Source organism: Salvelinus alpinus, chromosome 1 (assembly GCF_045679555.1).
Source record: "Salvelinus alpinus chromosome 1, SLU_Salpinus.1, whole genome shotgun sequence".
NCBI classification, from domain to species: Eukaryota; Metazoa; Chordata; class Actinopteri; order Salmoniformes; family Salmonidae; genus Salvelinus; species Salvelinus alpinus.
Genome location: NC_092086.1, coordinates 111534543 through 111548505, shown reverse-complemented (window position 1 = coordinate 111548505; position 13963 = coordinate 111534543). Strand labels below are relative to the sequence as shown.

The 13963-nt window shown below is 46.3% G+C and overlaps 1 protein-coding gene across 7 annotated transcripts in view; it reads left to right on the top strand.

Annotated features, from left to right (window-relative positions):
- Positions 1-13963, top strand: part of LOC139538912 (probable E3 ubiquitin-protein ligase HERC1) — a 111297-nt gene that overhangs the window by 34000 nt on the left and 63334 nt on the right. For 5 of the 7 annotated variants that reach the window (XM_071341499.1, XM_071341524.1, XM_071341532.1 and 2 more), the window contains exons 19-28: positions 164-364; positions 706-921; positions 1517-1690; positions 2294-2408; positions 2996-3122; positions 8415-8625; positions 8739-9036; positions 9194-9312; positions 9566-9822; positions 10485-10688. In XM_071341499.1, the coding sequence (XP_071197600.1) occupies positions 164-364; positions 706-921; positions 1517-1690; positions 2294-2408; positions 2996-3122; positions 8415-8625; positions 8739-9036; positions 9194-9312; positions 9566-9822; positions 10485-10688 (1922 nt within the window). The remainder of the gene's footprint in view (positions 1-163; positions 365-705; positions 922-1516; positions 1691-2293; positions 2409-2995; positions 3123-8414; positions 8626-8738; positions 9037-9193; positions 9313-9565; positions 9823-10484; positions 10689-13963) is intronic. The other 2 variants (XM_071341517.1, XM_071341508.1) reach the window with 1 other exon arrangement.

Here is a 13963-nt window from a genome sequence, read left to right as displayed (position 1 = left end):
ATCTGGTGTTGCGGTAATACGGTCACTGCAACAGCCCTAAATACAACTTTTTCCTCATTTGTGTTACTCAACTGGAGATGTAGCGGCCTTGACGTACCACATAAGCTGACAAAGCTCTTCTGAATCTCCCTCCCTCCTCTCTCCCTCCTCTCTCTCCCCCTAGCGGTGCTCCTGAGCTCTGTAGCGGGCAGCCTGCTGTGCCAGGTCATGTATTCCCTGTTGCTGCTACCCCTGTGGGTGGTACGCCCGCTGCTCACCCACCTGCTCTGTCTGCTGGAGCACCTCAATGAGTTCAACTGCCTGCTGCCAGACACCGCCCTGCTGGAGGAGAGGGAGCTGGAGGCAGCGTGTTCAGGACAGCTGGGTAGGTGTTCGACTGGAGGCGTCATGTTCAGGACCGCTGGGTAGGTGTCGACTGGAGGCAGCGTGTCCGCTGGGTAGGTGTCGACTGGAGGCAGCATGTTCTGGCCCCTGACAGTATGGACCACCAGACCAGTCATGGATAGCCAATGGCATTGTTCTATTGGGACACTGAGAGACAGGAAGAAAGATGGAGATAATTTAATTAAACAGGAAGGGAAATAACTTTTTGTGTATTAACAGAATGTCTGATTTTAAGATGATTGCTGTTAAGAAGTAGAAAATGTAGCAGAGTCCAGGAGCTCCTTAGTGTCATGATGTTATGGATTAATTCTGTGCTTCCAGATGACGCTGAAAAGGCAGGTCATAGCCAAGGAGGGGCGGAGGACGACGGATGGGTGTGGCTTCTGGACCTGGAGAGATCTGTGGCGCTGGCGATTGGACGCTGCCTGGGCGGGATGCTGCAGGGACCACCCCCCTCTGTCCAAGAGAGGACATCAGAATACTGGCTGTGTAACCCTCTCCTCAGGAACGGACTGGAGATGGACTTTGAACAACTGGGTGTGTAATGACACACACACACAAACATTGACCTGTATGGGAATGTTCGTTCTAGTAATTATATTTTTATGACATGACACACGCCAACCATGATGACCCGCATCCATTCTATCTTTAAAAATAGTTCAATCTCAAGTCTAATTCCTGATCAAGATCATCAGAAAATAAATGAGTTGTGGGGTGTTTAGGTTGTATATTTAAATTTATTTTATTTAACTCGGCAAGTCAGTTAAGAACAAATTGTTATTTACAATGATGGCCTACCGGGGAACAGATCTTTACCCTGTCAGCTCGGGGATTTGATCCAGCAACCTTTTGGGTTACTGGCCCAACGCTCTTACCACTAGGCTACCTGCCGGCCCAAATTCTTCTTTGAACTCCTCACCATTGTAGTAATACCTTCAGAAGTATTGTCCCCTCAGCCAGTAACTTGCAGGTAACAGGGTAAAAAAAAAATCATATTGAGACAAATACGTGCCCACACAGTGTTGAATTCTTCTACAGTTTATTGAGTGCAGAATTTCACCCGAAGGCCTTCGTCAGGCTTTTCATTGCAATAATAAGTGCCTGTGTTATTGTGTGTCTGTCCCTGCAGACTCCAGCACAACATGGCTCACCGAGGCAGTGTTGCTGGGCTGTCCTGATGCCAAGCTGGCAGACCTGAGTTTGAGCGAGGAAAACAGCATGTTGATGGAGCTGGCTCTAGGATCGTCTAGAGAGCCTGCCGGAGGCCTGTGGAGGAAGATGAAGGAGTACGCCATCAGCAGGGGTAGGGCTAAGGGGAGGCACACACACACACACACACACACACACACACACACACACACACACACACACACACACACACACACACACACACACACACACACACACACAGAGATGCACACACACATGTACGTACACACACACACACAGATGCATGCTCGTACGCATGTACACACACATATGCGTACACCCACCACACACACATGTACGTACACACACACACACACACACACACACACACACACACACACACACACACACACACACACACACACACACACACACACACACACACACACACACAGCAACACTGTGACATCCTGTGTGGGTGATAATGACTTTAGTGACTGTGAGGGGCTATTCATAAAGTGTGTTTCCAGAGGAAGGACGTTTTATCAGATTATAAAATCATAAAAGCAGAATCTCTTGTCTACAGTATTTTGTTCTTGGGTTCGTCATTCATTAAAGTTATCCTGAATGAATATGATGCTGACATCACCATCAACCCAATACCTTTTTGAAACCTCTGGATTTAGAGAGGTCGTAGGTCATTTGTGGCGTTGTGTTTTGAAAAAAAAAACATTCTGTGTTGTGTTATCTTTGGCAGACTGGGATAACAGCGGTCCCTCGGGTGACTCCCTGTTAGAGACGGCGTGTCGCTGCAGCCTGGCTGCTCTCCTCAAACACACAGGGCTACAGGATGAGGCCTACTGGCAGGACAAGTGAGTGGACCTGCTTAAATAAGCTGTGATACGATTTTCAAATACAGAGATAAAAGTTTTTCTTAAGGGGATACTGTGCGATTTTGGCAATGAGGCAATTTATCTACTTCCCCAGAGTCAGATGAACTCGTGGATACCATGTTTATGTCTCTGCGTTGCTAACTCACGCTAGCCCAATTGCTGGCTAGCGTTAGCACAATGACCGGAAGATTATGGGTATCTGCCAGAATGGTAGTAGATCCCCATAGACTTCCAGTCATTGCGCTAATGCTAGTTAGCATTGGCTCACCAAACGACCTCTATCTTCCTTCATACTGGGCACAGAGACAAACAAATCGCATCCGTTAGTTCATCAGACTCTGGAGTAGTAGACAAAAGGGCCTCGTTGCCAAAACCAATACCCTTTAATTCCTCAGGTACTGAAACCCTTACATTTTAACCCATTTCTGACATTTCAACCTGCGGCTGGATGTTTTATGAGATGTATCCAATATGGGTCTCATATTGAAATGACGCCAGTCCTGCTATGTGTAGTGTGTGTGTGCGCCAGGAGAATGATGTAACGTAGTACCTCTTCTCCTTGTCAGGTACGAGCCGTGTGAGATGCTGATAGAGATCTATGAGATGGTGTATAAGATCAGGAGTGCTCTGCTGGCACACAAAGACTCTCCGGTGACTACAGCCAACACACAGGCCCTGGCTAACAGCAAACAGGTATTACCCATGAACAGATGGCTACTGTACAGATGTGCAGGACTGTTAGCCGGGATTCTTCCTATGGCATTGAGGACTACACCACATCAGTCATTGGCTTCATCAATAAGTGCATCGATGACGTCGTCCCCACAGTGACCGTACGTACCACAACCAGAAGCCATGGATTACAGGCAACATCCGCACTGAGCTAAAGGCTAGAGCTGCCGCTTTCAAGGAGCGGGACTCTAACCCGGAAGCTTATAAGAAATCCCGCTATGCCCTCTGACGAACCATCAAACAGGCAAAGTGTCAATACAGGACTAAGATCGAATTGTACTACACCGGCTCCGACGCTCGTCGGATGTGGCAGGGCTTGCAAACCATTACAGACTACAAAGGGAAGCACAGCCGAGAGCTGCCCAGTGACATGAGCCTACCAGATGAGCTAAATTACTTCTATGCTCGCTTCGAGGCAAATAACACTGAAACATGCATGAGAGCATCAGCTGTTCCCGGAAGACTGTGTGATCACGCTCTCCGCAGCCGATGTGAGTAAGACCTTCAAACAGGTCAACATTCACAAGGCCACAGGGGCAGACGGATTACCAGGACGTGTACTGCGAGCATGCACTGACCAGCTGGCAAGTGTCTTCACTGACATTTTCAACCTCTCCCTGTCCGAGTCTGTAATACCAACATGTATTAACAGACCACCATAGTCCCTGTGCCCAAGAACACCAAGGTAACCTGCCTAAATGACTACCGACCCGTAGCACTTACGTCTGTAGCCATGAAGTGCTTTGAAAGGCTGGCCATGGCTCAACACCATTATCCCAGAAAACCTAGACACATTCCAATTTGAATAACGCCCTAACAGATGCACAGATGATGCAATCTCTATTGCACTCCACACTGCCCTTTCCCACCTGGACAAAAGGAACACCTATGTGAGAATGCTGTTCATTGACTGCAGCTCAGCGTTCAACACCATAGTGACATCAAAGCTCATCACTAAGCTAAGAAGCCTGGGACTAAACACCTCCCTCTGCACCTGGATCCTGGACTTCCTGACGGGCCACCCCCAGGTGGTAAGGGTAGGTAACAACACATCCGCTACGCTGATCCTCAACACATGGGCCCCTCAGGGGTGCGTGCTCAGTCCCCTCCTGTACTCCTTGTTCACTCATGACTGCACGGCCAGGCATGACTCCAACACCATCATTAAGTTTGCCAATGACATCACAGTGGTAGGCCTGATCAACGACGAGACAGCCTATAGGGAGGAAGTCAGAGACCTGGCCATGTGGTGCCAGGACAACAACCTCTCCCTCAATGTGATCAAGATAAATAAGATGATTGTGGACTACAGGAAAAAGAGGACCGGGCATGCGCCTATTCTCATCGGGCTGTAGTGGAGCAGGTTGAGAGCTTCAAGTTCCTTGGCGTCCACATCGCCAACAAACTAACATGGTCCAAGCATACCAAGACAGTCGTGAAGAGGGCACAACAAAACCTATTCCCCCTCAGGAGACTGAAAATATTTGGCATGGGTCCTCAGATCCTCAAAAGGTTCTACAGCTGCACCATTGAGAGCATCCTGACTGGTTGCATCACTGCCTGGTATGTCAACTGCTCGGCCTCCGACCGCAAGGCACTACAGAGGGTAGTGTGTATGGCCCAGTACATCACTGGGGCCAAGCTTCCAGCCATCCAGGACCTCTATACCAGGCGGTGTCAGAGGAAGGCCCTCAATGGTCAAAAGACTCCAGCCACCCTAGTCATAGACTGTTCTAGCGGTACCGGAGTGCCAATTCTAGGTCCAAGAGGCTTCTAAACAGCTTCTACCCCCAAGCCATAAGACTCCTGATCATTACATTTACATTTTACATTTAAGTCATTTAGCAGACGCTCTTATCCAGAGCGACTTACAAATTGGTGCATTCACCTTATGATATCCAGTGGAACAACCACTTTACAATAGTGCATCTAACTCTTTTAAGGGGGGGGGGGGGGGGGGTTAGAAGGATTACTTTGTCCTATCCTAGGTATTCCTTAAAGAGGTGGGATTTCAGGTGTTTCCGGAAGGTGGTGATTGACTCCGCTGACCTGGCATCGTGAGGGAGTTTGTTCCACCATTGGGGTGCCAGAGCAGCGAACAGTTTTGACTGGGCTGAGCGGGAACTGTACTTCCTCAGAGGTAGGGAGGCGAGCAGGCCAGAGGTGGATGAACGCAGTGCCCTTGTTTGGGTGTAGGGCCTGATCAGAGCCTGAAGGTACGGAGGTGCCGTTCCCCTCACAGCTCCGTAGGCAAGCACCATGGTCTTGTAGCGGATGCGAGCTTCAACTGGAAGCCAGTGGAGAGAGTGGAGGAGCGGTGTGACGTGAGAGAACTTGGGAAGGTTGAACACCAGACGGGCTGCGGCGTTCTGGATGAGTTGTAGGGGTTTAATGGCACAGGCAGGGAGCCCAGCCAACAGCGAGTTGCAGTAATCCAGACGGGACATGACAAGTGCCTGGATTAGGACCTGCGCCGCTTCCTGTGTGAGGCAGGGTCGTACTCTGCGAATGTTGTAGAGCATGAACCTACAGGAACGGGTCACCGCCTTGATGTTAGTTGAGAACGACAGGGTGTTGTCCAGGATCACGCCAAGGTTCTTAGCACTCTGGGAGGAGGACACAATGGAGTTGTCAACCGTGATGGCGAGATCATGGAATGGGCAGTCCTTCCCCGGGAGGAAGAGCAGCTCCGTCTTGCCGAGGTTCAGCTTGAGGTGGTGATCCGTCATCCACACTGATATGTCTGCCAGACATGCAGAGATGCGATTCGCCACCTGGTTATCAGAAGGGGGAAAGGAGAAGATTAATTGTGTGTCGTCTGCATAGCAATGATAGGAGAGACCATGTGAGGATATGACAGAGCCAAGTGACTTGGTGTATAGCGAGAATAGGAGAGGGCCTAGAACAGAGCCCTGGGGGACACCAGTGGTGAGGGCACGTGGTGCGGAGACAGATTCTCGCCACGCCACTAATCAAATGGCTACCCAGACTATTTGCATTGCCCCCCCCCCCCCCTTTACGCCGCTGCTACTCTCTGTTATCTATGCATAGTCACTTTAATAACTCTACCTACATGTACATATTACCTCAACTAACCGGTGCCCCCACACATTGACTCTGTACCGGTACCTCCTGTATATAGTCTCGCTATTATTATTTTAGTTATTTTACTGCTGCACTTTAACTACTTGTTACTTTTATTTCTTATTCATATTTTTTTAACTGCATTATTGGTTAGGGGCTTGTAAGCAAGCATTTCACTGTAAGGTACACCTGTTGTATTCAACATTTCACTGTAAGGTACACCTGTTGTATTTGGCGCATGTGACGATTAACATTTGATTTGACTTAATGTCAAGACAGTTTTCTGAATGATATCTCCATTCAACCTGAAGAGCTATAACTGTCTCATGTAACTGTCTCATTCTGTCTCTCATGTACAGTTGAGTCGGAAGTTTACATACACCTTAGCCAAATACATTTAAACTCAGTTTTTCACAATTCCTGACATTTAATCCTCGTAAAAATGTATTTTCTTAGGTCAGTTCTGATCACCACTTTATTTTAAGAATGTGAAATGTCAGATTAATAGTAGAGTTAATGATTTATTTCAGCTTTTATTTCTTTCATCACATTCCCAGTGGATCAGAAGTTTACATACACTCAATTAGTATTTGGTAGCATTGCCTTTAAATTGTTTAACTTGGGTCAAACGTTTCGGCTAAACTTCCCCAAGCTTCCCACAATAAGTTGGGTGAATTTTGGCCCACTCCTCCTGACAGAGCTGGTGTAACTAATTCAGGTTTGTAGGCCTCCTTGCTCGCACACGCTTTTTCAGTTCTGACCACACATTTTTTATAGGATTGAGGTCAGGGCTTTGTGATGGCCACTCCAATACCTTGACTTTGCTGTCCTTAAGCCATTTTGCCACAACTTTGGCACAGTAAACTTAGTGTATGTAAACTTTTGACCCACTAAAATTGTGATACAGTGAAATAATCTGTCTGTAAACAATTGTTGGAAAAATTCCTTGTGTCATGCACGAAGTAGATGTCCTAACCGACTTGCCAAAACTGTAGTTTGTTAACAAGAAATTTGTGGAGTTGTTGAAAAACGAGTTTTAATGACTCCAACCTAAGTGTATGTAAACTTCCGACTTCAACTGTAACTGTCTCGTGTTGTCTCTCATGTAACTGTCTCATGCAACGGTCTCATGCGACTGTCTCATGCTGTCTCATGTAACTGTCTCATTCTGTCTCATGTAACTGTCTCATTCTGTCTCATGTAACTGTCTCATGTAACTGTCTCATTCTGTCTCATGTAACTGTCTCATTCTGTCTCTCATGTAACTGTCTCATGTAACTGTCTCATTCTGTCTCTCATGTAACTGTCTCATGTAACTGTCTCATTCTGTCTCATGTAACTGTCTCTCATGTAACTGTCTCTCATGTAACTGTCTCATGCAACGGTCTCATGCGACTGTCTCATGCTGTCTCATGTAACTGTCTCATTCTGTCTCATGTAACTGTCTCATTCTGTCTCATGTAACTGTCTCATGTAACTGTCTCATTCTGTCTCTCATGTAACTGTCTCATTCTGTCTCTCATGTAACTGTCTCATGTAACTGTCTCATTCTGTCTCTCATGTAACTGTCTCATGTAACTGTCTCATTCTGTCTCATGTAACTGTCTCATGTAACTGTCTCTCATGTAACTGTCTCATGCAACGGTCTCATGCGACTGTCTCATGCTGTCTCATGTAACTGTCTCATTCTGTCTCATGTAACTGTCTCATTCTGTCTCATGTAACTGTCTCATGTAACTGTCTCATTCTGTCTCATGTAACTGTCTCATTCTGTCTCTCATGTAACTGTCTCATGTAACTGTCTCATTCTGTCTCTCATGTAACTGTCTCATGTAACTGTCTCATTCTGTCTCATGTAACTGTCTCATGTAACTGTCTCTCATGTAACTGTCTCATGCAACGGTCTCATGCGACTGTCTCATGCTGTCTCATGTAACTGTCTCATTCTGTCTCATGTAACTGTCTCATTCTGTCTCATGTAACTGTCTCATGTAACTGTCTCATGTAACTGTCTCTCATGTAACTGTCTCATGTAACTGTCTCATTCTGTCTCATGTAACTGTCTCATGTAACTGTCTCATGCTGTCTCTCATGTAACTGTCTCATTCTGTCTCTCATGTAACTGTCTCTAATGTAACTGTCTCATGCTGTCTCTTCTATTCCTTCCAGAGTCCCAGTGGGCAGGACCGGCAGGAACCGGGTCCCTCTGGTAGGGAGCAGCAGGCGGACCGGGGGAAAGATCAGGACCCTGAGCTGGGGGGTCACGGTGGAGGTCACGAGACTCACCAGGGAGGGCAGTTCCTCCCCACGACTGCAGAACACAACCAGGAGGAGGGGCCAGAGGAGGACACGCCCAGCATCAGCAGTATGTACCTGCCGGGTAAACTGGACCATGTCCTTGGTCTTTGTTTGTCGCATGATGATTTTGATGTGTAGTACACACACACTCTCTCCCACCTAAATCTCTTCTCTCCATCCCTGTTTGTCCAATAGAGGTCCTCCAGTGCTTCCTGGCCACGCGGGAGGCCATGCAGCTTCAGCAGAACGAGACTGTCTATGAGTCTTCCGGGACCTCCACCCTCCCCAGCAGCACAGAGAGCCCCGGCACCCCAGAAAGAGAGCCCCCTAACAGGCAGGGCTGGGAGCGGCGGAGGGGGTCCGAAGAGGGCATGTCATTCCCTGTAGCCTGCCACCTGGTTGTGTCCCGCTGTGTGTTTCTCCTCCTGGGGGTCCGGCCCGCGTGGCAGGAACAGAGTGAAGAGACAGGGCAGGCGGAGAGCACTGGAGCCAGGTGAGTGGGTCTGTGGAAGGGGGAAAGGAGTCAAGGGTGTGTGTGTGTGTCGTGGGTGGGGTTGTGTGTTTGGGCCAATATGTGTATATTTCAGTACATTATCCCTAGTATTCATTGTTTTTTAATCTACTATAAATACCTGTTCTGCTTTCTACAGGAAATCAACTTCATCTACAGATTCTCTACTCAGTCCAAAGACCGAACAGAGCAGATTCACCATGGGCAGTAGAAAACCATCTGCAGGCCAGTCCAGAAACTCCTTCAAGAATAGAATGGGTAATAAATGACTCACTGAATATGATCTAGCTATCAATCCAGGAAGTACACAGTCACACACACACACATACAACCCGTCACAGCAATCCCCAAATGATATCACACAATAGAAGATGGAATGAGAGGACTAGGCACAGTTTCTGTAAAGCACCTTGTGACAACTGATGATGTAGAAAGGGCTTTATAACCACATTTGATTGATTGATGGATGAGAGGTCAACTATATAACTGCTGACCTCTGACCCTCCCTCAGGTCTACCACTGTGTTCCCTGGGCATCATGAAGGATGCGTGGGAGCGGTTACGCCAGTGCATCAGCCCCACCACCAGCTCCATGTGCCAGGGCGGGGCGGGCAGCTCACCCAGCGTGCTCAGCCAGGTCTTTCATTTCCTGTGTGGGAGCCTGCTCCGTCCGACCCCACCCTCCTCGTTACTGGAGAGAGAGGCAGGCAGCCAGGCAGACCCCAAGGCCATCACACTGGCCATGTACCAACAACAGCAGAGGGCAGAGGTAAGTATTTATAAAATCGGTACAGTTACACATTGCAATATTATTTTTGGACAATATTATTATCGATATTTGTCTGCAAGTCGATTAGTAAAAAATAATAAATAAAACTACTGTAGGTAGCGTTAGCTAGAGCTTAGTCTGCTGTACCGGCGCCAAAACGCCTATATTTCTCATCCCATTACTTGTTTTCCATCTTGTTTTTAAATAGCGAGCCAACATGTTTTCAGCACTTTTCTTTCCATGGCTGATCAAAACTCTTCTCTATCTTGTTTCTCTGCAGCAGACTTAGTGAGCAATATGTTTGGAATTAAATTGTAATAAATAAAATTGCAGTATTGTACCGAATAAAACAGAATTGTGAGAAATGCAATATATATCGGTACCTAAGTATTTTTGATATATCGTAAGGTCCCTGGCAATTCCCAGCCCTAGAAACTAAATACCTTATTTTAGTGACTGCGCTAGTGGTGGGTCTATTCTCCCTATTGCAGCATTGTAGAATCATTATCAAAGACTTGAATATACGGATATTTATTTATTGTAATCATTTATTGAGAACACATTCTCTTTTACAAAACAACTGTAGTCGTCCGTTCATTCAACATGGAGGGTTACAATAATGTTAGTAAAACACTGGTTCTCTATGATTCTCTTGTGCTCAGGTCCGTCTGGAGGCGTTGTGTCAGATCTCTTCCTTCCTGTCTGAGATGGAGGAGAAGAGGAGTGGTTCAGGCTCCTCTCCTCCCCTGCGGTTCCCTGGCTTGTTACAATCTGTTCAACTGCAGTTCTTGTCTGGCTGCTTCGGACTGGGGACACCTATCACAGGCTGCCAGTCTGGAGACAACGACCAGATGAACCACTACACTGTAAGTTAGACCAGATGAACCACTACACTAAGTTAGACCAGATGAACCACTACACTAAGTTAGACCAGATGAACCACTACACTGTAAGTTAGACCAGATGAACCACTACACTGTAAGTTAGACCAGATGAACCACTACACTGTAAGTTAGACCAGATGAACCACTACACTGTAAGGTTGACCAGATGAACCACTACACTGTAAGGTAGACCAGATGAACCACTACACTGTAAGGTAGACCAGATGAACCACTACACTAAGTTAGACCAGATGAACCACTACACTGTAAGTGTAGACCAGATGAACCACTACACTGTAAGGTAGACCAGATGAACCACTACACTGTAAGGTAGACCAGATGAACCACTACACTGTAAGTTAGACCAGATGAACCACTACACTGTAAGGTAGACCAGATGAACCACTACACTGTAAGGTAGACCAGATGAACCACTACACTGTAAGGTAGACCAGATGAACCACTACACTGTAAGGTAGACCAGATGAACCACTACACTAAGGTAGACCAGATGAACCACTACACTGTAAGGTAGACCAGATGAACCACTACACTGTAAGGTAGACCAGATGAACCACTACACTAAGGTAGACCAGATGAACCACTACACTGTAAGGTTGACCAGATGAACCACTACACTGTAAGGTAGACCAGATGAACCACTACACTGTAAGGTAGACCAGATGAACCACTACACTGTAAGTTAGACCAGATGAACCACTACACTGTAAGGTAGACCAGATGAACCACTACACTGTAAGGTAGACCAGATGAACCACTACACTGTAAGGTAGACCAGATGAACCACTACACTGTAAGGGTAGACCAGATGAACCACTACACTAAGTTAGACCAGATGAACCACTACACTAAGTTAGACCAGATGAACCACTACACTGTAAGTTAGACCAGATGAACCACTACACTGTAAGTGTAGACCAGATGAACCACTACACTGTAAGGTAGACCATATGAACCACTACACTGTAAGGTAGACCATATGAACCACTACACTGTAAGTTAGACCAGATGAACCACTACACTGTAAGTTAGACCAGATGAACCACTACACTGTAAGGTAGACCAGATGAACCACTACACTGTAAGGTAGACCAGATGAACCACTACGCTGTAAGGGTAGACCAGATGAACCACTACGCTGTAAGGGTAGACCAGATGAACCACTACACTGTAAGTTAGACCAGATGAACCACTACACTAAGGTTGACCAGATGAACCACTACACTGTAAGGGTAGACCAGATGAACCACTACACTGTAAGTTAGACCAGATGAACCACTACACTAAGGTTGACCAGATGAATCACTACACTGTAAGGGTAGACCAGATGAACCACTACACTAAGTTAGACCAGATGAACCACTACACTAAGTTAGACCAGATTAACCACTACACTGTAAGTTAGACCAGATGAACCACTACACTGTAAGGTAGACCAGATGAACCACTACACTGTAAGTGTAGACCAGATGAACCACTACACTGTAAGTTAGACCAGATGAACCACTACACTGTAAGGTAGACCAGATGAACCACTACACTGTAAGGTAGACCAGATGAACCACTACACTGTAAGGTAGACCAGATGAACCACTACACTGTAAGGTAGACCAGATGAACCACTACACTGTAAGGTAGACCAGATGAACCACTACACTGTAAGGTAGACCAGATGAACCACTACACTAAGGTAGACCAGATGAACCACTACACTGTAAGGTTGACCAGATGAACCACTACACTGTAAGGTAGACCAGATGAACCACTACACTGTAAGGTAGACCAGATGAACCACTACACTGTAAGTTAGACCAGATGAACCACTACACTGTAAGTTAGACCAGATGAACCACTACACTGTAAGTTAGACCAGATGAACCACTACACTAAGGTAGACCAGATGAACCACTACACTGTAAGTTAGACCAGATGAACCACTACACTGTAAGGTAGACCAGATGAACCACTACACTGTAAGGGTAGACCAGATGAACCACTACACTAAGTTAGACCAGATGAACCACTACACTGTAAGTTAGACCAGATGAACCACTACACTGTAAGTGTAGACCAGATGAACCACTACACTGTAAGGTAGACCATATGAACCACTACACTGTAAGGTAGACCATATGAACCACTACACTGTAAGTTAGACCATATGAACCACTACACTGTAAGTTAGACCAGATGAACCACTACACTGTAAGGTAGACCAGATGAACCACTACACTGTAAGTTAGACCAGATGAACCACTACACTGTAAGGTAGACCAGATGAACCACTACGCTGTAAGGGTAGACCAGATGAACCACTACACTGTAAGGGTAGACCAGATGAACCACTACACTGTAAGTTAGACCAGATGAACCACTACACTAAGGTTGACCAGATGAACCACTACACTGTAAGGGTAGACCAGATGAACCACTACACTGTAAGTTAGACCAGATGAACCACTACACTAAGGTTGACCAGATGAATCACTACACTGTAAGGGTAGACCAGATGAACCACTACACTAAGTTAGACCAGATGAACCACTACACTAAGTTAGACCAGATTAACCACTACACTGTAAGTTAGACCAGATGAACCACTACACTGTAAGTTAGACCAGATGAACCACTACACTGTAAGTTAGACCAGATGAACCACTACACTGTAAGGTAGACCAGATGAACCACTACACTGTAAGGTAGACCAGATGAACCACTACACTGTAAGTTAGACCAGATGAACCACTACACTAAGGTTGACCAGATGAATCACTACACTGTAAGGGTAGATCAGATGAACCACTACACTAAGTTAGACCAGATGAACCACTACACTAAGTTAGACCAGATTAACCACTACACTGTAAGTTAGACCAGATGAACCACTACACTGTAAGTTAGACCAGATGAACCACTACACTGTAAGTTAGACCAGATGAACCACTACACTGTAAGGTAGACCAGATGAACCACTACACTGTAAGGTAGACCAGATGAACCACTACACTGTAAGGGTAGACCAGATGAACCACTACACTGTAAGGTAGACCATATGAACCACTACACTGTAAGGTAGACCAGATGAACCACTATACTGTAAGTTAGACCAGATGAACCACTACACTGTAAGTTAGACCAGATGAACCACTACACTAAGGTTGACCAGATGAATCAATACACTGTAAGGGTAGACCAGATGAACCACTACACTAAGTTAGACCAGATGAACCACTACA